Genomic DNA, 27,200 nt, shown 5'->3' with positions numbered 1-27,200 from the left:
GCTACCTGAAAAGAAAGAACCTGGAAGGGTAAGGAGACTCGATGGGCTGAATGGGCTCCTTCTGCACTGTAAAGTTCTGGTAAAGTTTCTATGATACTGTGATCCTGGTAATTGTTCAGAAATATAAATAATTTTCACTTATCACTGCCTCTGGGAGAATGTTTCTCCCAAACTTGAATAATATACTTGTTTTCTGCTCCCTGGGAGTGCTTTTTCATTGCCATTGTGCTTCCTCTGAATTCTGGAACTTCTTTTTTGCTCTCTTTTTGAGGTGAATAAACTTATTGCATTCTGCGATGACCATCAAATTTACAGATTTTGTTTATTATTTTAACGAGTGCCTCTCTGAAATAGACATTAAATAATTGTTGCCCGAAGGTGGACTTTTCTTATGAGCTATTTCAATAATATAAGCAATTTATATTCTTTTTTAATTCTATTCCACCTTCCAACACCATGCAATGTGTACCACTCAATCTCAAATGCTAGGATGACAATGACTAATTTTTGATTAGGTGTTTCATCTGAATCACAAAATCACCACTGGCAGTAAATTGAGCTACTGTATTTCACAGTAAGTGAAGGATTATAACCGAGCAATTGTCTCAAGGGTCTTAAAGCCCATCATCTACTAGTCCATTTTTGAGGTAGACAGTTTTACTGGTCTGGATGCAAAGGAAAAGTAACTACAATGGGCACTGATCATCCACCTTATTTATACTCAAATCTCAAAATTCTTTCCAACCTTTTTTCTCTTCACACGCTGTATCTGATTTGAGAGTATGGCTGCTGCTGTGTAGTGAATCCTTCGAATCTTGTTCATCATCAATAATTCCCGCAAAACTGATTTTCCGTTCATATCTATGCCGATCTAGTTCAGGATCCAGATGGAGTCTGCAGCTTTCCAAGTCCTGTTTAAAGAAATAGACATCATTCAGACCAATGTAAGAAGAACTATTTTTAAAACCTGCAGTTAAAATTGAATAGGAAGTTTTCACGTTGTTTGAAATGTAGTGTGCATATATGTTGTGATTCTGGTAAAAAAAAATGATGTGCAACTGGCCATTGATTTTGGCTCTTTTGGGTATTTATACTATCTTTTATACTATGTTGGGTAATATTTTCTCTGACATGCTGATTTGTTGAAAGTAAGCAGTCATTGATAATACTCACAATAAGAGGCTCAGTGCGAGGTCGAGGCAAGCAGGGAAACGTTTCTCGGAGGAATGTCGTTATCTCAAGAAGAAGTTGGCATGCTGCCATCTTTAATGCAAATGGACAGCCACACTTGGTGGGATTAACAGTATCTGTCAAAAACATTGGAATGGTCAGAGGTCAAGAAATACTGGTTTAGAATAAAGAAGATGACTGGGGGTTTAATTATCCCAGAATCATGGAATAGTACAACATAGAAGGCCACTATAGGATCTGTTTTGACTACCCTATCAGACATTACATTCCAAATCCTAACCATTCATTGCACAAAGTTTATCCTCATGTCGCATCTGGTTTCTAAGTGCTCTTTGGTTATCGGCCCTTCAAACATTGGAAACAGTTTCTCTTTATTCACTCTATCTAAACACCATCATTAACCTCCTCTTAGCCTTCACTGTTCTAAGGAGAAAAACTGAAGATTCTCCAGTCTATTCACGTACCTGTAATCTCTCAACACAGAAATATCCTTTCATTAATAATTAGCCCATATAAATCCATCATTACACCTTCTTCCTAAAATCAGCCATTGCTGCATTCTTCTAATAATAACCAGTGCACATGAATTCATTGCTATCTCCATCCCCACAAACTCAATTTATGGCATTGTAAACATGCCAACTAATAGAACACAAGGATAAATGTGTACTCATATGACACCTTAGCCAAATGAAAAGTATTCAAATGATAAGTTAATATTTGACTCGTTTATGCTGTGTTTTTTTTTTGCTGGTGGTAGTTACCTAAAACAGTGTTTACTGACATACATCCACCGTCACATTCCTACTGTAATACAATCAAAAGTAATATGCACAGCAGTATTCAGTAAGGAACTAAGAATTTGAAGAACAATAAAGGAACACTTGATCTATAAAGTTCTTTCTGACCGCATACATAATGTCCAGTTAAATTCAATTTCCTATTGCTCAAAATCTGATCCTAACAAATACCATCTAGTGCTGGGCATTAAATGATATTCCTCCAACTCTTCCCGAGAAAGTAATCCTCTGGTTCTCCACTTAGAAGAATCCATAGAGCCAGCTATCACTACAATAGTTGGATGCTTATTTCGGAAGGTTAAAGGTATACCAGAAATTTGCAATGTTCAGGGTTTTATTTATTTATTTAAAGTACAACTTAATGGCTGAAATACACGTATTCAAAGGTAGTGAATTTTTGGCTTTGAACACAACTCTTCTTTTCTGATTTCCTGAATTAATTCAACTTTTGTTGACTATTGCGTTAGTTGCATATTTCATAAAGACCCTGAAAGTAAAAGCCCTACAGTTTCCAAGAAATAGTAGGTCCAGAAGGAATACCTTTTTCTCAAAGCATTTCTTTGTTTAGAAGAAAATATTAACCTCATGAGGTATTTGACTGGTGTAGTTTTTAAAAATTTGCACTTGCACAGAACACTCTGAGCTAAAAATGGTATAAGGCTCCTTAACAGGCATGGGAATCACAATGCATGATTAACCTGTGTCTGTTGAGAATATTGCAGGCAGAATGCAAACTTTGTGCTGCTTTCTCATTTCCACTATAATGGCCTGCAGTCCAGTGCTAAATGTGCTGTGCTGCTAGCTGCACCCTCAGGAGGGGTCCAAATTCATGTAAGGATAGCACCAATTAAATTTAGCCTACACTTCTTAAAGGGGAGGTGCATTCTGGCTGCAGAAGCTCACTGAATTGGTCGGAAAACAGTTGTAGCACAGGAACAAGCTGGACTAATAGTGCAAAAAGCCAAAGAAAGGGCTTTTTGGTTCTCCAATTTGGTGCGCTGGGGGCCTTAACGTAGGAGGTTGAAAGGAAGATAGAGGTGCTTTATCTGCAGCAGGCTAGAAAGCTCTCAAAACAGACACTGCAAGGTAATGGGAGCAGAAAACGATAGAGATCAATGCTAGGACAATGGTCCCAAGGACCTGGATGCAGTGTAGGAAGAAACTCAATGACCTCAAAAAAGTGGTCAAGGTCCATCAATGTATCTTCAAATTCCATATTCCATTAATTGCACACCAACCTCACACATGGCTCAATGCCTCATCCTCACCACTTATCCATCAACACTTCTAACAATCAGGACTCATGCTTAACATTTGTGCAATCTATCTGACCTTCACACAGCTACCACTGCGCCGATCCTCACACCCACATTTCACAGCTTTTACATCTTCATAACTATTCAACTCTGATAGCCATCCCAAATGTATTGCAACACACCCACTCACACTCTTCCCCTTTCTTTCAGGACAAGGTGTCCCATAACACAAGGTAGTAACACTGAACTGACAATGGACAGGCCCTTACCCTCCTCCCAGAGGATACAGTGCTCAGCAATATTGATTTGGCCATCAGTGAGGTTGTGGCAATTGACATAACTGTTGCTACCCAGGATAAGATACGTTCCCGCCTTATGCATCTTCTGCAACCCCACTTCACCCACAAATTTAAAATGAAGTACAAGATACAGCTGGTATAATCATTCACCTTTTACTTAGCTCCCCTTCCCTCACACCAACCCTCTGCTTGTGCATTTGTACCTTGTTACCCATGAATACCCAGATACCTGGTCCGCAGTGGTGCATGAAGGTGAAGGCCCAGAGAAAGAGCAGACATCTGAGGAAGAATTACCATCACCTGACTTGGTGCTCATGGTCACCAACTTAGATAATGGCACTGTATATATTAGAGGGTAGTATAGAGGCAGGAGCTGCATGTGGTGAGTTACTAGGCATGAATGTTGCAGTGGAAGTTCAGAATAATGTTATGACATCTTTGCTTGTTGCCACACCTGGTGCCATGCAGACTCAGGCTGATGCCATCATGGCTGTGGATGCTGGTGCTCATGCAGGGTCTCAGAGCAGTCCAGTAATCTGTGCTCTAGGAGATTACTAGGGTGGTTGGCGCTTCGCCCTGGAAGAGTACCAGTGGCTCATTGATGTATGAACCTGCTTTCCTCTCCCAGGATGACAGCATTCGTCCTCCCACCACTACTACTTCATCATTGCCCCTGCTACTGCCTGTTGACCAGCCAGCCCAGATTGTTGCTGCTCATGTTGAGATGATACAGTCCAAAGCTTGACCTTCAAGGCCCAGAACTGCTCAAGGATGTCCTGCAAAGCCATTGGCAAACTGGCCCAGGGAACGTTAGCAGCTATCCTGGGTGCCGCTATTGAGTTAGCGCTGTATAGAAACTCTAAGCCGGGCAAAGGCACCCACAAAACAGACACTAAGAGAAAGCACAAGAGTGGATAATTGAATATTTCATGTACTAATGGAATAGTTGCTCTGTGATTTCTTTCATTTCAGGATTTTGGCAGCTATAAAGGGGTGGTAAGGTGAGCAAATGTAGAGCAATAGTGATCTGGGTGTTTTTCATGGGAACCAGAGTCTAATTTGATGCTCATGAGCAACCTGTCCAGAAAGATAATGTTTGGATGCCTCCTTTCTTCCTTCACTTTTTTCTCCTTTTCCTGAGGTGGTTGCCGAAACCTTGGTGGTGAGGGCTGCACCCTCATAATGACCAGGTTGTGGAGGATGCAGCAGACCACCACAAACTGGGAGAAATGCTCCAGCAAGTACTGAAGGGATCACCCAGATCAGTCCAGGCAGTGGCATCATTGCACTCCAATGGTCGACTCCACGGCACCTCTAGTTACAGCATGGCTGTCATTGTAGAAGTGCTGTCCACACATGGTAGTCGCTGAAGAGTCATAAACCATATGTGCGTATTTCGTGGTAATTGAGCTTACATTGAGCTTCATTAGAGCAGTGTAAGAGGCTGAGGACAGCCTGATCTGAGTGGAGAATTCAAACGACAGGTGACTAGGCTTGAGGATCAACACCTAATTTAGAATTTGACATTTTATGGCCTTCTGAACTCAGAGCACCAAACTTAACAATTGCAGATCATAAACTTGACCTTCATTACTTTTTTTTTGGATGGTAGCTGTTGAAGATGATTTTGTTTTTCCCATTTACATTTTCTCTAGTTCCATCTTTTTTCCTTACTTGTCCCATTACCATTTCCTTTTGGCATTCAATCTTTCCTGAATTCCACCATAGAATGGACCTTCCTTTTGTTCTTTCCCCACTCCCCATCTCTGTACTTACTTAAAATCTGTTATATCGCTTAACTTTTTCCAGTTCTGATGACAGGTCATTAATTTGATACATTAATCTGTTTCTCCAAAGATATTGCCTGACCTGCTGAGTGCGTCCAACATTATCTATTTCGGGTTTCCAGCATCCACAGTTTTTTGTTTCAGTCAAAATGAAATAACTTAAGACATACTGTCATCAAGAAAATCTTCTTCTTCATCTTCTTTCCTTAATCGTCTTTTTGTCTCATCATCATAAATGAAACTCAGTATGTTTGCTGGACTCTCACTCTCTGTGTGACACAGCTCATTCAGTCTGTTCCCAATAGCCTGTCAGAAATCCAGTATCATAGCTTCAGAGAGCAATCTAAATATTTACATGTAGATAGAAAAATGCCAGCAGTAAAATTTTTTAAAATGTTCATTTTAGTTTGAGTAGTTTGGTACAAAATCACACTATGTGCATTGTTGACTCTTCATTACACATACCCATGCACTCTATTTCTCTCTCTCTCTTCCCCTCTCTCTCTGCAGGATTGTACACAATATTATCCACATAGGTACCTGAGAGATGCTGAGTGGAAACATAGAAAATAGGAGCAGTCGGCCATTCGGCCCTTCCAGCCTGCTCCACCATTCATTATGATCATGGCTGAGCATCCAACTCAATAGCCTACTCCCGCTTTCTCCCCATACCCAATAGAAACATAGAAAAGGAGGAAAAACTGGTTGAAACAATGGAGATTGAAATGGGACATAACTCAAGCTTGAATAACAGGATCTGCATACCCGAAAATCATGGGCATGCAGTTTCTGATCTTCCAATTATCAATTTTAAATAAAGTGTCAATTAATGAGCTGATGTAGCAGCTACTGCTATCTTGGACATGGCTTTAGCTTCAGTAGGGAGTTTTATTATAACACCATTAATTTTTTGAGGCCACAACAGAACAACTGCAGTCTGCATTTGTTCCTCCCATTTGTAGGAATATAGCAAATTAGGTAGTACAAAAAAGACCAGCAAGGTCATCAGTTGAAGAATTATGTAGGAGGAACTAGGGTCAGCCTAACATATAAACCATACATCATAACATTTGAAGGACTTAATTTCTATCAAGTGTGGACTGCCTTAGTTGGGAGCGGTCTTGCTAGTAATATCACTGAGAACAAAATGATTTAAGATGCATCTGCAATAGTGCAGGGGATGATATTTCCGTGTAAGGGTTTCATTGTGTCTAAAGTGTGCACAGAGCCCTCCCTCTGGAAATTATGAAGGCAATTTTAAACCATGAAGTAGAAATTCTATTTTTAATTTGGTTTCAATAGGAGGATTAGAATTATATACACTTCAGTCACATTAAATGGTATTATGTCGCTTTTGTTTGACTGAGTTGGGGGGTGGCTACGAGACAAAGATGCCTGCTTATCCCATGTTTTTTGTTGTGGTCTTGCAATCTCTAACAATTAATGTTCACCCATCACTCCTGTGCTAGTTGACCCTCATTGGTTCCCAATCAAGAAACAGCCTGATTTTAAAACTCTCGTTCTTGTTTTCAAATCCCCCCATGGCCTAGCCTCTCCTTACCCCTGTAATCTTCTCCAGCCCCACAATTCTCAAAGCTATCTGTGTCCCTCCAATTCTGGCCTCTTTTAGTATCCCCAATTTTAATTGTTCCACCATTGATAGTTGTACCTTCAGCTGTAAAGGCCTAAAGTCTGGAATTCGCATCCGAAATCTCTCCTCGTTTTGATATCTATCTACACTTTTAAGATGCTTTATAACACCTACATGTTCTTGACCAATTTTTCATTCATCTGCCCTAATATCTCCTCACATAGCTTGGTGTCAAATTTTGCTTTATAGCCTCCTGTGAAGGGCCTTGAGATGTTTTATTGTGTTAAAGGCACTATATAAATACAAGTTGTTGAAAGGGAAAACTGTTACATTCAAAGGCATAAGTTGAAGAATATAAGGTGATCTTATATACATATAGCATATCATTATTATTACAGGATTCTCAGGAGCATTCTCTGACATTTGATGACATTAATTCTGGATTGCGAACCATTTCTGGATACAAGTTTACCTCGAGAAGATCTGTAAAATGGCAAGGAGAATACCAGCTGCTTGCAGTCAAGTTGTGGGATAAAATGTAACTTGGTCTCCTAAAGGGATGGTCTTGCTGGGCATAATCATTGTCCCAAACTAATACCGACCTGAAACATTGGGCAGAATCGACTGTGCCCGTGGGCATGCTCGGTGGCGTGACTGGACAATATAGCGAGAAGGCCAAAAATTGGTGAAACCAATTTGGAATCCTCTGCTCAGCCCGTCAATGGCAAGTTGCACTCCCTGCCATCGGACGTCGGGAACCTCATTGTAATTCATCAACATCGCCCCCCACGGGATCATCCACCCACGTTGGCGGGAAGGCATGCCAGTGCAGAACACGTCTTGACAACTGTGACGTGCAGAAACCAGGACTTAGCGCCAGGGTCTTGCTCATATCACGGACATCCGAGAAGCAGAAGATGCTGGAGCCCGACAGCAACAGCACACTGGGGGAACGTCCATGGCATGCTGTGTGGATTTTCATGGACATAGCTCTGCTGTGAAGCAGCTCACAAAAGTTGGAAAGTCACTGTTGATACTCACAATGGATGATGGTTGAGAGAGTGGTAGAGGAAGATCGAGGATCGACTGGGAATGGGAGAGGTGTTTGGGGTGGCATGAGGTTGGGAGGGGGAATTATGGTGTTGGGGGGGTGGTGAAGTTGGGGGGAATGAAGATGTTGGAGGTGTGAGGTTGGGGGGGTAATGAAGGTGTTAGGGGGTAACGGGGGAGAAGATGGCAACTGGGGAGGTAGGTGTAAAGGGGGGGTGGAAGGTGTAAGGGAAGGAGTACGGAGATGGGATGGAGTGCGGAGAGGGGAAGGTGTCAAGGCGGAGGAAGGAATGCGGAGAGGGGAGAGAGTCCAGAGCGAGGAAGGAGTGCGGAGAGGGAAGGGAGTCCAAGAGAGGAAGGAGTGAAGAGAGGGGAGGGAGTTAGGGGGAGTAAGGAGTGCAGAGATAGGGAGGGAGTAAGGGTGGAGGAAGAGGTAAGGGTGGAGGAAGGAGTCAGGAAGAGGGAAGGCATAAAGCTGGAGGAAGAAGTGAGGCCAGAGGAAAGAGTTAGGAGTGGGGAAGGACTAAAGGTGGCAGAAGAAGTGAAGAGTATCCAAGGGAGTCAGGAATGGGGAGGGACTAAGCATGGCGGGGAGACTGGGGGGGGTGTGGGAGGAAAAGTGGGGAGGGGGTCCAGAGAGGGGAAGGGGTTTCAAGTAGTGAAGGCGTCTAGAGGGGAAAGGGGTTCTGGGGGGGAAGTGGTTCCAGGGGGAAACAATCTGGAGGGGAGAAAAGGTTCTGGGTGGGGTGTGGAAGGGGTGAATGTCCAGGTGAATGTTCAAATGAGGGGTCTGATGGGTCCATGACTGCCTTCTGGGAAGTGAACTGAGGGTGGGTGTGTTATGAGGGAATGGTGAGTATGACCAAGGGCAGAGTGAGGCGGTAAGGTAGAGGGTGAGGGTTCGATAGCAGTAGAAGAGACAGCGAGGATGGTTGGTGGACACTTGGAGGCAGAGAGTCACTGGGGGTGGAAAGGAGGCATTCGGGGAGGTAAATATGGATGGGGGTGGGAATTTCTGGAAGGAAGATGCACATTCATCTGGACATCCCCAAAGGAAAGGGGTTGTGGCTGGGAGGTCATGGGGGGGATGTGAAAGGTGAAGCCGGGGGGGTCAACTGTGATGGGGGAAAGGAAATGGGTGACTGGGGGAGGGGAAAAGTTGGGAGAGCTGGAGAAAAAGTAAATCCAGACCATGCTGCCTAAATAGAAAGGAAAATGACAGTGGTGGTGGGCAAGGTCGGGTGCTGCACGGGAGTGTGATCATTGGGTGGGTGGGGATGTAGATTAGCTAAGATGGACAACTGAAAGTGAACCCCAGCAGGCAGCATTCAAAATGCTCAGGACATTGAGGTGAGTATGATGTGTGCAGGATCTGCGTGTGTGGGAAAGTGCTTGCACGAGGCTCCAAAAGAGCCCTGCCACACACACACACACAGACACACAGACACACACACTTCTTTCTCCAGAATCACTCGTTGGCTGGCTGCTCCCTCTGTGGTGACAGAGGATGAGGTTGATATGGTGGCAGGGCATAAGGTCCCAAATAGAATATTGCATCGGGAAAGATGTGAGGTCTTGTGAAGGTCATGTGAAGGTTGAGAGGGTGCAGAGTATGGTTCAGACCAGTATGGTTCCAGGGATAAGGCAATTTAGCTACAAGGTTAAGCTGGAATAGCTGGAGTTGTTTTCCTTGGAGCAAAGGAGGCTGAGGGGAGATTTGATAACGCTGTACAAGATTATGGCAGGTTTAGATAAGGTAGACAAAGAAAACCTGTTCTCATTTGCTGATGGTATAAGGATAGGAGACACAGGTTTAAGGTATTGGGCAAGAAATATAAGGGGACACAAGGAAGAATTTTTTTACGCAGCAATTGGTAAAGACCTGGATCTCGATGCCTAGGAGAGTGATGAAAGATCAATGATGGACAGGCACTTAAGGGAAATAAACCTGCAAGGCTAAGGAGCTAGGGTGGGAATAGAACTAACAGAATTGCTCACAAAGAGCTGGCATAGACTCCAAATAGCATCCTTCTGCGTTGTAATGACTTCTCATCTCTGCCCTTATGAGTAGAATCTTCCCAGATTTGCACTAAGTGTGGTAGTGGGCGGGTAAAGCGATGTTATACCCACTGGCCGTAACAGTGGCTTTTCACTCCATATCGTCCCAAACCCACTGCATTAATTATGCATTCCCGGGAAACACTCCGTTTCCATGGCGGGCGGGTTCTCATTCTCCCGTCATGCCATCATTTTGCCACTTCAGCATGCCAGGCGCCATATTTAAAGTTCAGCCGTGCACACACCTCTCAGTGCTTCCAGCCTACAACTGCTGCAAAGAAGACATGGACCTGAAAGGCAAAAAGACTGCAGTCCCAAGGTTCAATGATGCATCTTTCGAGTGCCTTTGGACACAATGGAAGATCGCTGTAATGTCCTCCACCCCCGCTCTGGCTGCAGGATATGCAGCAAACTCATCAATCCAGCTTGAGAGGTGGTGGCAACGGTGGTCAGCGTCAAGGCCCTGCAAAAGAGGACAGCCACCCAGTGCCGCAAGAGGATGAATGATCTCCTTCTGTTCTGCCAGGGTACGTCACTCTTCTCATCACTCCCAACTCTCACACTCACAAACCCACCACACATCCATAGGGATCCCACTCACTGCCAGTTCAAGGGACATCACCATTCACTCTCTCACACACACCTTCATTGTCCTCATCCCATCCATGGGACCATTCACCACCCACACATGCTACGGACACATCATCTGGCCTGACAGGCATCCTGCTTACACACTCTCCATCTCTATTAATGCAAGACAAGCTGGCACACAAGAAGAGAGAGAGGTCATGGACTGGTGGAGGAATGCCTCAGATCAAGATCCTCCTAGACTTTGAAAACAAAGCCATGCAGCTGGCCAGCAAGGAGCTGGACCGTTCCTGTGCTGACAGTGAGGTTGGCAGTGCTCTACCAAGTGAGGATCCAGCAGTGCAACATCCACCAGAAAACCAAGCTGTGACTGATGTGTCCTCTTTCACAGGCCAATGCCACGCACTAATTATCTCTCCTTGCTTTCGCAGGCACATCTGCCAAACAGCCAACAGAGTCCATGACCCTGGGCCTAAAATCAAGCCGTGAATAAACCTCTGAAGAGGAATTTGAAGGCACCCTCCTAGAAATCCCGTCACGGCACCACCCACACTCTCCACCAGCACAGGGATTCACACCTCGGTGGGACCTAGATTTAGGGTAGCACTAGGACCACAATCTGGTGAGCACATCACACTGTCTGTTCCACAGCAGGCGGGGGCAGGGACTTCCCAGGTCCCCGGCACTCAGAGGACTGCTGGAAGCCAGAAATTTGCTGAGTCCAAGTCAGATGATGAGCCTCTGGACTTGGTCATGTCACAGTTGCTGGAGCTGCAAGGGCAAGCTTGGAAACATCAGGAAGGGATGTCCGCTGCACTCCTCAGATTGCAAGGCATGATGGAGGAGTCTGTCCACCTTCAGGCTGAGGTGATAGCGCCGGCATGCCAACACACTGAGGTCAGCACAGGTAGGATGGCAAAAACAAAAAATGCTGGAAAAACTTAGCAGGTCTGACATTTCTTGGTCTGAAGGCCTTCTATCCAGCTTCACGTGCTCCACTCCCCCCCCTCCCCCTCTTAAACTGTATAAATTTCATCACATTTCTACTTCTCTGTAGCTCTGAAGAAAGGCCATATGGACTGGAAACATCAACTCTGTTTTTCTCTCTCCACAGATGCTATCAGACCTGCTGAGTTTTTCCAGCATTTCTGTTTTTGTTTCAGATTTCCAGCATCCGCAGTATTTTGCTTTTATCTTATAAACTGGTAGGATGGTGGTTGCCATGGAGACCTTGGTCCAGGACATCGCTCCTGTACTGTTGCGTGGGCTGAACTCCATTGCTGACACCATAGTTGGCCTCCAACAGTGTGTGTGCAAGAGGGGTGCCGGGCAACTCGATCTTACTCCAGCTATCCCTTCTCCTCAAGGAGTCAGTCAGGGGCCCTTGGGCACCCGTAAGGAGAGCGATCAGCAGATGCATACTCCGGGCCCATCCACCCAGGTGACTCCAGGAGTCTCCAGCCCATCCGAATTGCCTCTTCCTGTGACACCCTCCGCAGACTCAATTGCAGGGCTCCAGCAGATCAGTCCAGGCACCACCAGCTCATCAACTCAAGGAGGGTGCCACTGCCACACATCAGGAGCCCGAAAGCAGACTGAGACCCTTCAGACGCCCGCCAAAGTCATCACAGACCTAGCAGTCAGCAGGCTGCCTCCACTTCCGCTGTGGGTGCCCAGGGAGCACCAAGTCGTAGTGGCAGGGTTAGGAAGGTGAAGAAGGTGTAGTTGCATGGCCTGGGCACAGGTGCTAATCACTTGTACATAATGTTCACTTGTTCACTATTGTAAATAAACTCCCAAGAATGTCTGACTGACTCCTTGAGAACTGTCGGCGCGACATTAGTCGTCTCAATTTCTCTGCTCCTCTCACCCATTCTAATCTCTCTCTCTCTGAACTTACTGCACTCCATTCTCTCAGGTCCAACCCTGACATTGTCATCAAACCCGCTGACAAGGGTGGTGCTGTTGTTGTCTGGCGCACTGACCTCTACCTCACGGAGGCTGAGCGTCAACTCGCAGACACTTCCTCCTACCTCTCCCTGGACCATGACCCCACCACTGAACATCAAGCCATTGTTTCCAGGACTGTCACTGACCTCATCTCCTCTGGGGATCTCCCTCCCACAGCTTCCAACCTGATAGTCGCCCAACCTCAAACGGCCCGCTTCTATCTCCTACCCAAAATCCGCAAACAGAATGGCCCCGGTAGACCGATCGTCTCAGCTTGCTCCTGCCCCACGGAACTCATTTCTCGTTATCTTGACTCCCTTCTCCCTCCCCTTGTCCAGTCCCTTCCCACCTACATCCGTGATTCCTCTGACACCTTATGTCACATCAACAATTTCCAGTTCCCTGGCCCCAACCGCTTCCTCTTCACCATGGACGTCCAATCCCTCTACACCTCCATCCCCCACCAGGATGGTCTGAGGGCCCTTAGCTTCTTCCTCGAACAGAGGCCCGAACAATCCCCATCCACCACTACTCTCCTCCATCTGGCTGAACTTGTTCTCACACTGAACAATTTCTCCTTCAACTCCTCTCACTTCCTCCAAATAAAAGGTGTGGCTATGGGTACCCACATGGGCCCTAGCTATGCCTGTCTCTTTATGGGGTATGTGGAACATTCCTTGTTGCAGTCCTACTCCGGCCCCCTTCCTCAACTCTTTCTCCGGTACATCGATGATTACTTCGGTGCCGCTTCATGCTCTCGTCGGGACTTGGAAAAATTTATTAATTTTGCTTCCGATCTTCACCCCTCCATCATTTTCACGTGGTCCATCTCTGACATTTCCCTTCCCTTCCTTGACCTCTCTGTCTCAATCTCTGGTGATAGACTGTCTACCAATATCCATTACAAACTCACCGACTCCCACAGCTCTCTCGACTACAGCTCCTCACACCCCGCTTCCTGTAAGGACTCCATCCCATTCTCTCAGTTCCTTCGCCTCCGTCGCATCTGTTCTGATGATGCTACATTCAAAAACAGTTCCTCTGACATGTCCTCCTTCTTCCTTAACCGAGGTTTTCCACCCACGGTCGTTGACACGGCCCTCAACCGTGTCCGGCCCATCTCCCGCGCATCCGCCCTCACGCCTTCTCCTCCCTCCCAGAAACATGATAGGGTCCCCCTTATCCTCACTTATCACCCCACCAGCCTCCGCATTCAAAGGATCATCCTCCGCCATTTCCGCCAACTCCAGCATGATGCCACCACCAAACACATCTTCCCTTATCGGCATTCCGTAGGGATCGCTCCCTCCGGGACACCCTGGTCCACTCCTCCATCACCCCCTACTCCTTAACCCCCTCCTATGGCACCACACCATGCCCACGCAAAAGATGCAACACCTGCCCCTTCACTTCCTCTCTCCTCACCGTCCAAGGACCCAAACACTCCTTTCAAGTGAAGCAGCATTTCACTTGCATTTCCCCCAACTTAGTCTATTGCATTCGTTGCTCCCAATGTGGTCTCCTCTACATTGGAGAGACCAAACGTAAACTGGGTGACCGCTTTGCAGAACACCTGCGGTCTGTCCGCAAGAATGACCCAAACCTCCCTGTCGCTTGCCATTTTAATACTCCACCCTGCTCTCTTGCCCACATGTCTGTCCTTGGCTTGCTGCATTGTTCCAGTGAAGCCCAAGGTAAACTGGAGGAACAACACCTCATCTTCCGACTAGGGACTTTACAGCCTTCCGGACTGAATATTGAATTTAACAACTTTAGGTCGTGAGCTCCCTCCCCCATCCCCACCCCCTTTCTGTTTCCCCCTTCCTTTTTTTTCCAATAAATTATAAAGATTTTCCTTTTCCCACCTATTTCCATTATATATATAAAAAAAACCCCACTAGAGCTATACCTTGAGTGCCCTACCATCCATTCTTAATTAGCACATTCGTTTAGATAATATCACCAACTTTAACTTTAACACCTATGTGTTCTATTGTACTATTGTCGTTGACTGCCCGAAACCCCACCCACCTTCGCTCCACTCCACCTGACTGATTGGTGGCAGCTTTGCCCATTGGCTGCATGCTGTGCTCTCAGCTCAGGCGTAGGCATTCTCCTAACCCACGCTGCATTGTTAGCTTGAACCATGGGGGAGACTGGTCCAAACCAGAATGATGACATTGTAAGGGGCTGTGACCACCTCCAGCAGTGACTGCTCCATGGCCAGATTTAGCAAGTAGATTGTACAACGTGCCCAATTCTCCCACTGTGCTGCAGTCCACTAAAACGCTAAGTTTGCAGCCCGTGCCCGAGGGGTGAAAGCTCTGGAGCACTTGGTGGCACTTTCATGCCTCTGCATTGCTTGAGTGGGCAGAGAAGCTAGAGACCCGACTCCAGTCATATGAATGTGGCTGCTCTTGAACTGATTCAGCTGCAGAGTAAAGGTCACTTTATACAAGGTTTCCCTAACGGTGACCGCTTCCATTGCCCGTCCCCCCTGTACCCTGCATGTGCTTGTGCATTACCTTCAACCGCAGGACAGGCCTTGCCCCACACCCCCACCCCAATGCGCCTCAACCACAGGGCAGCCTTTATAACCTGCCACCTCAACACATCTCCACCTTGAAGTCCAACAGGTGTCCCTCATGAGCTCTCCACAATGTTACTGTGCAGCCACCTGCAAGTTCTTGGCTGCCTGTCAAGTGCATGCCTTTTACATGCTGTTGTGAAACACATTGGTGTGCATTCACGCCGACATGGGTGGACTATTCAGCAGGGGTGGGGAGGGGGGGAGTGGTGGGGGGCTAGCCTTATAATGATATGCTGATATATTGTAATGAGGTTCCCGATATCTGATGGTGGGCCGAGCAGACTATTGCAAACTGGTTTCACGACGTTCTGAAGCCAATTTTTGGCCTTCTTGCCATATTGTCCGCTCACACCACCAAACACGCCCGATGCCAGCGGGCATTGACGATTCTGCCATTTGTTTACTTTGAGGTGAGGCCTTGTATCTTCAAATTTCTACCAGTGGAAATAATCCATGTTTACCTAGTTTATCTCCCATCATTTTAGCCTGCTCCATTAAATTCCACTCTCAAGCTTTACAGTTCCAGAGAATGCAAGTTTAGTTACTTTAGCATTTCATTGTAACTCAAAATCTCTCCCTCATAATTTTCTGGTCGATTTACATTATACATTCTCTAGGTATGTTATATAACTGTCACAGGCAAGAACCTAAAACTGCAAATATTATTCAAGATTTTCCTCATCCCTGGAACCATTCTGGTAAGTGTCCTCTGCACTCTCAAAGACCTGTCTGATGCAATATTTTAGTTGTGGCCTAACCATTATTTTGTGAATATTATGAATACATTACAGATATACATTGATTAGTCTTAATTTCTTTTTCCTTCAGGTATCATTTATTACTTGCCAAAGGTTCCTTCCTTACCTCCCCCCACTGACAGAAGAGTTTTGCTGCCTTCCACTGTAGTTTCTGATTACGCTTATTTCCAGCCACAGGTGATCTTCCCCGTGACAAACCCTTTTTAGCTATATTAACATGGTGTCCCTTCATCCATTCCGGCCAGTTTCCACGATTACATCGATGTACAAACCGGGCACACTCCAGGAATAGTGTTGCCCTTGCTACAACAGGTGCTTCCTAGGTTGAAAGAACAGTTTAAAAAAGTGTTCAAAGAGAGATGTACAAGCCAAAGTAACCAACAGAATACATTTTACCCTTCAACTGAAATGCTAAGCAGATGTAAAAAAACCGTGCTTTGCCATTGCTTGCCGTGTCCTGTATGCAATGGATAAAAACAATTACGTTTTTAAAATGTGCTTCACTTATTATCTTTTCACAAGTATTTACAGAGAATTCTAGAAGCTTACATCTCTTTACTACCAATGTGTCTAATCTTAATAAAATGCATGTAATACATCAAATTGAGCATGACCGTGAGGATTTTTATACCTTCTTAGGTTTCCTTCCAAGGTCAATACATACTATTAATAATTTTCATGTAAAAATGTGGAGTTGCAGTACATATTTTGTAGCTCAAAGTTGGGACTGGCACTATGATCTTCTCAGCTTCTCTGAAGTTCCAGAACAGTTACCTAACAAATTAGTAACTGAAGGATTTCCACTTTATGCAAGTTATAATAAAAAAAATTCTTGCTTGCAGTTTGGAAGCTTTTAAAAGGCAATCAACATTTGTATTGTATCTCATCTGACATGAGTTTCTCTTCAATTCATAGTTAAAGTTATGTATTCCAGTGTGCTAGACATCAAAATGTTGGCGATTCAGCCATCTAGTTCCGAAGGAAGCATAAATGATAAGAAAGCAGGAAGTTGCAAAGGAACTTAGACAGATTACGCCAGTTTGTAAAACCGGGGTAAATGGGGCTCAATATGGGGAAGTGGGAGGTCATCTAATTTGGATCTGAAAAACTCAAATTGATGAGATACAAGGAATTGTGGAGCAGCAGAGGGATTTTGGTGTTCAAGTATGCAAACAACCAAATAGTAATCAAAAAGGCTAATGAAATGTTATTCGTTATCTTAGAATATAAACAGGAGAAAGTTATGTCTCAGTTGTACTGAGCCATGATAAGACCCCATCGGGAGTACAGCATTCAGTTTTGGACACCTCGCCTCAGGAAAAAATAGTGGCCTTGGAATTTGTACAGTACAGCTTCACTAGAATGATATCTGGGTTTTATGGGTTAACTTCTGAAAACAAGTTATTTGCTTTAGTTGCAAAGACTGAGGACGGACATAGTTGAGGTATTTAAAATTGTAAAGGGATTTGATAAGTTAAATACAGAGAAACTATTTCTGCTAGTAGGGAAATTTAGAACAAGGGGGCACAATCTTAACATTAGAGCTATGCCATTTAGGATTGAAATCAAGAAGCACTTCTCCAACACTAAAGGATAGTGTAAATCTGGTACAATTTTTCCTGACAAGGATGTGGAGGTTTGGTAAATTGAAATTTTGAAGGCTAATATTAATAAATTTTTGTCAGTTAACATCGTTAAGGGGTATGCAGGAGAATAGGACTAAGTTACAGGTCAACAATGATCTAACTGAATGAAGGAACAGGTTTGAGGAGCTAAATACTCCTGGGGCACTGGGACTGGCTCTGGGAGAGATGGCACCTGTACAAGCCGGGTGGGTTGCATCTGAACAGAGCCGGGACAGAGTTCCTTGCGGACCATTTTGCTAGTGCTGTTGGGGGGGTTTAAACTAACTCAGCAGGGGAACCAGGATAGAATATTAGAAAGTAATACCAGGGTGCACGGAATGCTGGGAGAGGCAGATAGCACTAAAATAGAGAATGGTAAGTTAATAGATGGAGTCGGAGTAAGGGAGCAAGAATGAAGTCTAAATCAGGGTTACCATGCATGTATGTGAATGCATGGAATATAGTTAACAAAATTGGGGAGTTATAGGCATAGATTGCCTTGTGGGATTATGATGTTGTGGCAATAATGGAGAACTGGCTAAGAAAGGGCAGATCTGGGTGCTAAATATTCCTGGTTACAAGGTGTTCAGAAAAGATAGGAAAGGGAAAAAAAGAGGGGTGGTGTTTTTAGTTAAGGAGATATTGCCATGCTGGAGAAAGAGTGTGTGTCAGAAGATTCAAGGACAGAATCAATTTGGCTAGAGCTAAGGAATAAGAAGGGTGCAATTACATTGCTCGGTGTAATATATAGACCACCAGCTAGTGGGAAGGACATAGAGGAACAAATCTGCAAGGAAATTACAGAGAGATGTAAAAATCATAGAGTAGTTATAATGGGGACTTGAAGTACCTGTACATAGACTGGGATAGTGGTATTGTAAAGAGCAGTGAGGGGCAAGTGTCTCTAGATTGTGTTCAGGAGAATTTTCTACAACAGTATGTGTCAAGTCTAACAAAAAAAGAGACATTGCTAGACCTGGTTCTTGGGAATGATATGGGCCAAGTAGATCAAATAACAGTGGGGGAACAGTAATTGTTGTATCATAAGGTTTAGGATGACGGTGAAAAATGACATTGGTCAATCCAGAGTAAGAATAATCAACTAGCAGAGAGTGGACTTCAATGGGGTGAGAACGGAGCTGGGCCGGATAGACTGGAACCAAAAGTTGGCAAGAAAAACAGTAGCTGAACAATGGACGCCTTCAAAGAGGAGATGGTTTGGGCACAGTCAAGGTACATTCCCTCAAAAGGGAAGGGTAGGACAAACAAATCCAGAGCTTCCTGGATGACAAAGAAGATAAAAATTAAGTTATAATTGAGAATCATCCTGAATACAGAAGGTTCAGAAGGGAAGTGAGAAAGAAAAACGAGAAGCAAAGAGGGATTATGAAAAAAGGCTGGCAGCTCACATAAAAGGAAATCCCAAAGTATTCTATAAGCACATCAATAGTAAAAGGGTGTTAAAAGGAGTAGGGCTGATTCGGGACCAAAAAAGGGATTTACACATAAAGGCAAGAGGTGTAAAATGAATTCTTTGCATCTGTCTTTACCTACGAGGTAGATGCTGCCCAGGCCGTGGTGACAGAGGACTCAGTCACTAGAAGCGTTTAAAATTGATAAGGAGGAGGTATTGGATAAGCTGTTGGTACTTACAGTTGATAAGGCACCAGGACCGGATGAGATGCATCCAAGAATATTGAAGGAAGTGAGAGTGGAAATTGTAAAGGCACTGGCAATAATCTTTCAATGTTCCCTGGATTCAGGGGAGATGCCCAAACTGAATGAGGCAACCTAAATAGGGACTTACTGTACTTGGTTGTAGAAGTGGAACAATTCAGCATTAAGCAAATCACACTAACTGTTCATTGTACAAAACTCTGTTGTGATTTGAACAAAATAGAAGCTTTGGAAAAAGTGCAAAGGAGGATGAGGATGACTCCCCATTTAAAAGACCTTAGTTATTCAGAAAGGCTTAAATGGCTGGGTTTTTTACCTTTAAAAATACGTAGACTTCTGGCTGATTTGAAAGAGACAGAGGTATAGAGAATTTTTAAGAGATTAATTGTGCTTCACTGAAGAAGCTAATTCAGTTAGAAAGTTGGGGGAAGAACACAGGTCATTTGCATAGCTATGTAAAGGAATGACTATGTTAGATATTAGTTGGAGTTACCCCCCAGTGGATAGTTGACCAATGGAACATGCTATTGGCTTAGATGGTGAGTGAAGACTTTCTGAATACCTTTCTGATTGGAATATAGGAATAGGAGTAGGCCACTGAGCTATCAAGCCCATTCCACCAATCATTTAGATCAGGGCTGATCTGTACCTTAACTGCATCAATCTGCCTTGGTTCAGTAACCCTTTGTATCTTGTCCAACAAAATCTATCAATCTCAGTTTTAAAATTTCCAATTGATTCCTTAGGCTCAACAGTTTTTGGGGGGACAGAGATCCAGATTTACATTAACTTGTGTGTGAAGAAGCATTTTCTGACATCATCCCTGAATAATTCTGATATTAATGTTATGCACTTTGTTCAGGATACTTCTACCAGAGGAAATTGTTTCTCCCTATCTACCTTATCAAATCCTTTAAACACCTTAAATATCTGTAATAGAGCACCCCTTTATCATTTAAACCCAAGGGAATACAAGCCTATTGTATAGAACATGTTAACTCTTATAGCCCAGGCAACATCACTTCACCCCCTCTAAGGCTTTTTGCCTTAGAATCCTTTCTGAGGCTCAGTGCCCAGAACTGAATGCAGTACTCCAGATGGGGTCTTGCCAGAGTTCTGCAGTGCTGTAATTAACTTCCATATCATTTTATTTCAGCCCTCTGGAGACAAAGGTCAACATACCATGAGCTTTTAAAATTAGTTTTGTACTTGCTTTTAGTGATTTCTCTTCTTGGGCTACTAAATCTCTCATCTCATTCTCAGTTAGTAGTCTGTCACCATATAGAAAATACTGATTTCTCACTCTGATTTCTCTCTCAGGTCCAAGTTGGGAGCCTCATACTTTACCACATTGAACTTCAGCTTTTACCCATTTTTTTTTTCCTTTATTCATTCATGGAACATGGGCGTCGCTGGCTAGGCCAGCATTTATTGCCCATCCCTAATTGCCCTTGTTCAGAGGGCATTTTTAAGAGCCAACCACATTTGATGTGGGTCACAAGTAGGCCAGACCAGGTAAGGACAGCAGATTTCCTTCCCTAAAGGACATTAGTGCACCAGATGGGTTTCTTTTTACGATAATTGACAATGATTCTAGATTTTTATTGAATTCAAATTCCACCATCTATCGAGGTGGGATTCAAACCTGGGTCCCTCGAGCAACACCCTGGGTCTCTGGATAACTAGTCCAGCAACAATATCACTATGTCACCGCCTCCCCAATCATTTATCAATCTCCCTTTGTGACTTTCTGCTCCCATCTACACCATTTACTGTACCATCTAAATTGGTATTATCAGCAAACTTAGATGTCCATCTCTCTAATCCTTCATCCAACTTATTTTTAAATATAGTGAAAATCTGTGGCCCTGTATGGATCTCTGGAGGGCACCATGAGCTAAATCATGAAAACTTGAGCACGTCCATTAGCTCTGTCTTCTACCTCCTAACCAATTGTCTATCCAAGACCATAGGTTGCCTGCAACACCATGTGCAAACATTTTTGTTAACAATCTCTTACATGAAACCTTTTCAAAGACCTTCGGCCCCCAACCGTGATTTCACGCTGGCTGGTATGAAGGAAGGCAGCTGCCCCAGGGAGCTGCAGACCTCCACAGACTATAGGACATGACAAAAATGCTGAAAAATATGTCCATGCAGCATAATCAAGCACTTGAAAGCATACCCCATAAAAAACTAGACCCCAGGTATCTCTCTTTATTTTATTTCTCCACATAGATTTCATCCCACCCTAGATCAAGGTTTGAGCAAAAATGAGAATATAAATGATTTTAATAGACACTTCCTTCTCTACTATGTTCATTACCTCCTCAATAAATTCAATTAGGACTGTTAGATATGACTTACCCTTTATAAATGCACACCAAACTGGGAAGATCATGGCCAGATTTTTACGTTCCGTGGGCGAGCATGTGCCCGACCCGAGTGGATGCATAATAATACGAGATGATGTCGGGCGAGTGCAATATTTCACTTGGCAGGCACGCGTGGCAGTCGGAAGCACGCCCGCCAACAATTAAGTGGGCATTTAAGCCTATTAATGATGCAATCAACAGCGATTTCACGTGGCCCATCCACAATTACAGTTGGCGGACGGGCCATTCCCCCAGACGGCATTCAAACCTTGATCCAGGGTGGAATGAAATCTACGTGGAGAAATAAAATAGAGATATCTGGGGACTGTTTTTTTATGGGGTATGCTTTCAGGTGCTTGATTATGCTGCATGGTCATATTTTTCAGCATTTTTGTCGTGCCCTATAGTCTGTGGAGGTCTGCAGCTCCCTGGGGCAGCTGTGTCCCTTCACACCAGTCAGCGTGAAATCACAGTCGGGGGCCAATCGTGGCCAATGGCCCTTTTCCCATCCACTCCTGGACCCGTCGATCACACATGCCCAACGACTGAAAACTGCAGGCTCACATTTTATTGATATACATGTAGAATCAAAGTGGTCTCCGGGACTACTTTCAATTGCCTAAGTGGATTGGAGAGGACTTTCCCAGATTTTTGTTTCCCTGATTGGCCATAAGTTTTTTCCCTTTTTTTGCCTCTCATGGGAGAATATATGACTGATGGTGGGCAGGTAGACATGTGTACTGGTTGGACTGGGTACCTAATCACGATGCTCCAGGTTTGATTGACTAGCTGGTCTTTTCCTCTTCATCGATTTGGTATGTTTTTAAGAACTTAGCTGCTTGCAATTTATAATGAAATTGCAAAAGTGAATTTGTAGAAAAAAATACACGCAATTATGATTTTGCTGTAAACAGCGAACAGAATTATAAAGAGTTTACAGGACATAAAGAGGCTATTCAGCCTTACAGATCTGTATTGGCGTTTATGTGCTGTGCTAGCCTTTTCCCACCCTACTTCGCTTCACCCTATCAACATATCATTTTATTCCTTTCTCCTTCATGTATTTATCTAACTTCCCCTCAAATACATCTACGCTGTTCACCTCAAGTGCTTCTTGTGGTGGCTAGTTCCACATTCTAACCATTCTTTGTTTATGAATGAATTTAAAACAAAACCTCCCTCTATTACCATTTAACATTGGAAGTTCTCTAACTTTAACTTCTAGGAAGTACCCACATTACCACATTCCCTAAAACAGAAACTGCTGGACAAAACAGAAAGATTTTCTTTTACCAGGTCAAGAGCTGCAGCGAGGATTGAAGCATCAGGGATGGTGCCAGGTTCACAGCAGTTTAAAAGGAATTGGAAACGTTTCATGCCCTGTCTAATCGCTCCAAGATTCACAATATTTTTGTTTTTGCTTCCTTCTTGACTGGCTGCAAGGTGTTCCTCAAAGCTACGACAGCCTGTAAAAACAGAAAGCATAGTATCATCCTGCAACAATTAAAATGTAATCAGAATAAAATCTCTTTGTTAACAGAGCTAAGGCTAACAGGTATAGTTAAATTTCATGAGACAGCTGTGATCTCAAAGAAACATAGCACTTGCTAGACAAAAAAAAACATAGGCCCACTTACTTTGCTATCATCCTAGTAGTTGTATGACAAAATATTGACTAATCATTGCACTCAATCTCTATCAATTAATCTACAATGGGTCCTGACACAAGAAAAACTCAGATGGCAGAAAGTTTTGGGAACCATAAACTCAAATCACTTGTTCCCCGCAAACATTTGACACTTACCACATGTTACAATTGATAAATCTGAATCTGCCTTTCGCTCCAAGTACTTCAAGCTTCAATGAAAAGTCCATTGTGATTGGTGATTATTCTTGTTATTTATCTATTCTCAATGGTTTCTCAAAACCTGTAGGGAAGCTTCAAATTCACTGAAAAAAAAGCACTGCAAAATTGGACAGCTAGGGTCCAAAAACAGGAAGGCAGATTATGATGCAGTATTACCCTGCATTTGCTGCTTCCAATGCAGACAGAGTACAAGCTTTCTGTCATCTGCTGATTTAAATGATTGTAGAGTGCAGCCAGTGCTAAATGGACTGTTGAGTGGTTGCATGCCTGAGTGGGGGTGCAAAACTCTGAGTGGCTAACATGAATTCTGTCCGCAAGAATGACCCAAACCTCCCTGTCACTTACCATTTTAACACTCCACCCTGCTCTCTTGCCCACCTGTCTGTCCTTGGCTTGCTGCATTGTTCCAGTGAAGCCCAACGCAAACTGGAGGAACAGCGGCTTATCTTCCGACTAGGCACTTTACAGCCTTCTGTACTGAATATTGAATTCAACAACTTTAGATCTTGAACTCCCTCCTCCATCCCCATCCCCTTTCTGTTTCTTCCCCCTTCCTTTTGTTTTTTCCAATAATTTATATAGATTTTTCTTTTCCTACCTATTTCCATTATTTTTAAATCTTTTATGCCCCGCTAGTCTTTCCACCCCACCCCAACTAGAGCTGTACCTTGAGTGCCCTGCCATCCATTCTTAATTAGCACATTCGTTTAGATAATATCACCACCTTCAACACCTCTGTGTTCTTTTGTTCTTTTGTCTGTGACATCTTTTGATTATCTGCTCCTATCACTGCTTGCTTGTCCTGACAACCACACCAACCCCCCACCCCTCAACTTCTCTTCAACACCCACCCTTAAACCAGCTTATATTTCACCCCTCTCCTTATATTCGCTCAGTTCTGTGGAAGTGTCATGAGGTCTCGAAACGTCAACTCTTTTCTTCTCCACCGATACTGCCAGACCTGCTGAGTTTTTCCAGGTAATTCTGTTTTTGTTTTGGATTTCCAACATCCGCAGTTTTTTGTTTTTATCTCTGAGTTCAAGCTAGCTTGTACTGCTTAAAGACAGCTTGCATATCTTAAAGGGGAGGTGCAGCATGGCTAGATCAGGTGATAGAAGTCATTTGAAACATGATTTTGACATGAAGGACACTCAATAGCAGCACAACATGATGAAGAGTTGGGTCCAAGATTTTCTCATGCTGCAATCAAGGCTTTGATGCAAGAAATGGAGAGAAGAGATGTGATCTATCCACAGGGATCCAGGAAACTCTCCAGAAAAACCTTGCAAGGGCCATGGGACCAGATAGCTGCGATGATCAATGCAAGGAGTGTAGCCCCAAGCACCTGGATGGGGCATTGCAAAGAATTCAATGACCTCACAAAAGAGGTCAAGGCCAGTGATTATGGGCAGAATTTTCCATTTGCCATTTGGGCAGGCCCGACCGACTTGGTGGCGGGTGGGCGGCCGATTGCTGCTGGCGAAACAGGCCGCGCCGCCATTTTCCACAGGTGGGCCAATTAAGGCCCGCCCTGCGGGTAAGCAACTCCCGTGGAGAACGGGAAAATAGTCGCAGGGGCGGGCAGCCTCAGACTGCTGGTTCCAATGGGGAACCGGCAGCCAGTTTAAAGAGTGGCCAGGCAGCCCGCTTGAGGCAGTGCACCATGGCCACTCGTGGAGAGAGGGAGGGAGGACCGATTGCACAGCAGCATGAGCAGGAGGACGGGGGGAGGCTGCAGGAGAGGCCAGAGGGGGGCCACTGTGCCCCCCTGATTTTCAGATGCATACCTTGCTGTCCTCCTGCAAGAGGTGGGCATCCGTTGGCAACTTCTGTATCCGGAGGATGGGAGGAGGAGGGCCCCCCCATGTCACCAGCCAGGCTTGGGAGGAGGTGGCTAACGCTGTAAGCACCCATGATGATGTGCGGCGCACTGGCACAGAGTGCAGGAAATGATTCAATGATTTGCTGCGCTCTGAAAGGGTGAGTACCATATCTATCTTGGCCATTTGACCCAGAAGGCAGCCTTACCCTTTGACCCCAGTCCACCATGTCTTGCTGTCGTTACTGCAGAGGGCATCTGTCGCACGCTGGGTGGGCAAATGGGTACTGACCATGTTTACACCAGACTTAGTGGTTGAGGAGAAGAAGGATTCTTCATACAGCATATGTTGGTCTTTGTGGCATTTGAGTAGTCTGGGGGCCTCTGCAGGGGAGGCTGCATGACACATACTCAGAACTCCAACACATGTCATATTGATGGTAATGAGATGGTGCAAGGGGTGCCTCAAGGTGTTTTGGGCAAGTGCCATCTGCTGGCATTGGCGCCGCACCTAGTTGCGCCTCCTTGTCATGGGCGCTAAGACCCGTGCGATATTCAAAGTGATGGACGCTGAATGTGTCCAAGGGAACCGTTGGGGGAGGGGGTTGGGAGCAGCCATACTATCTTCTGGGGACTGATCACCAGTAGGGTGGACAGGAGCCGCTGGAGGCCTCAGATGGGCCATTATGGCTGGGGTGTGGCGTGCACTTGCAGGCTACATGAGCGAGCAGCCCCAATAAATCCTCTTCTCTGTTTTGCAGGCAAAAACTCACCACAATGCCCGGGAGCACCAGAGGACTGGAGGTGGGCGCTCCCTCCTGCAGTGCCTCACGCCTTTTGAAGAGCAGGCCATGGAGCTGGGCAGCAGTCAGGAGGCTAGGGCGGCCGGGGGTGGCGAGGCTGGGGTCCAGCGGGCAGGTATTTGAGGTCCACAGTCCCATCTACTCTGTCTGCCCACCATCCAAACCACTGATGGTTGTTGCAATCGTTAATGCAGAAACAATACTCATTCACAGACTGAGACATTCTGACGTGTGGGTCATACAGGAGGGACCTTCGTCCCCTTGAGGAATCGCATCTCCACCACCTTCCAAAGTCACCTTATTCCATTTGTGACCACTATCACCATGGTCTAACATGCCATTGGATCGGTGCTGCACAGCCAAAAACTTATTTCATCTGAGGGGGTTTGGGACCTCCAGCACCCTCTCAGCCAGTGAGCCCCACATTACTCTGTCCAGAAGGTCCTCAGCACCTCAGCTGTGAACCTCATGGCACTCAACTTAGATGAATGCCACCACGTTACTCATCCCTGTGCCAAGGGGAAATGTTGCCTTCTGCCCACCTGATATATGCCCCTCCTTACGGAATGAAGGCCAATAATGTGACCTCTATATCTCCTGTGATCGATGGCATATGTCGCTACTGTTTGCGATGTTTCCTCAGCCCCGCAACTATCCAGGACACAACGCATCCAGGTCAGGTACCTCTGCACTCTCCCCACTCCTATGGTTCATAACATGCCATGTGGCATTCCTGAGGCCATCTGACCAGTCTGTCTGCATGAGCGTTTAATGGTTGGGGCTCGTCTTGACTCTTTTTCAACTCACCAATGTTCTTCTCCTTAGGGTCTTGAAGGGTGAGCAACTTATGAGGCTGGGGGGCGGGGGGAAGGAATGAAAGGTTGAACTGAATGTACGCTAACTGATGCACTGTCCTTGTTGTTAATTCCAGCATCAACACCAGAGCTACCCGCACTTCCTCAACACAGCCCCCCCTCCACACCTGAGGGCCAACAAGTGCAACTTACGGCACATCATTTCAGCCAGCCAGGCACCAGCGCAGACACACACGCCTCGGTGGGGACTTTACCGTCGGCTAGCGTCCCTGGTCACAGTAGAGAGGGCACATCACGATCA

The 27,200-nt window shown here is 45.0% G+C and overlaps 1 protein-coding gene across 1 annotated transcript in view; it reads right to left on the bottom strand.

Moving 5' to 3' along the window:
• The window catches only part of LOC121284720 (protein unc-80 homolog), a 542,332-nt gene that overhangs the window by 276,088 nt on the left and 239,044 nt on the right, over positions 1 to 27,200 (bottom strand). Inside the window, exons 22-26 of the mRNA XM_041200272.1 lie at positions 22,889 to 23,061; positions 16,025 to 16,237; positions 5,504 to 5,639; positions 1,174 to 1,307; positions 746 to 911 (exon numbers count right to left, since the gene is read on the bottom strand). Of these exons, the coding sequence (XP_041056206.1) occupies positions 746 to 911; positions 1,174 to 1,307; positions 5,504 to 5,639; positions 16,025 to 16,237; positions 22,889 to 23,061 (822 nt within the window). The remainder of the gene's footprint in view (positions 1 to 745; positions 912 to 1,173; positions 1,308 to 5,503; positions 5,640 to 16,024; positions 16,238 to 22,888; positions 23,062 to 27,200) is intronic.

Source organism: Carcharodon carcharias, chromosome 12 (genome assembly GCF_017639515.1).
Source record: "Carcharodon carcharias isolate sCarCar2 chromosome 12, sCarCar2.pri, whole genome shotgun sequence".
Classification (NCBI taxonomy): Eukaryota; Metazoa; Chordata; class Chondrichthyes; order Lamniformes; family Lamnidae; genus Carcharodon; species Carcharodon carcharias.
Note: the sequence above shows the minus strand (reverse complement) of the source record. Positions and strands in the feature narration are given on the sequence as shown.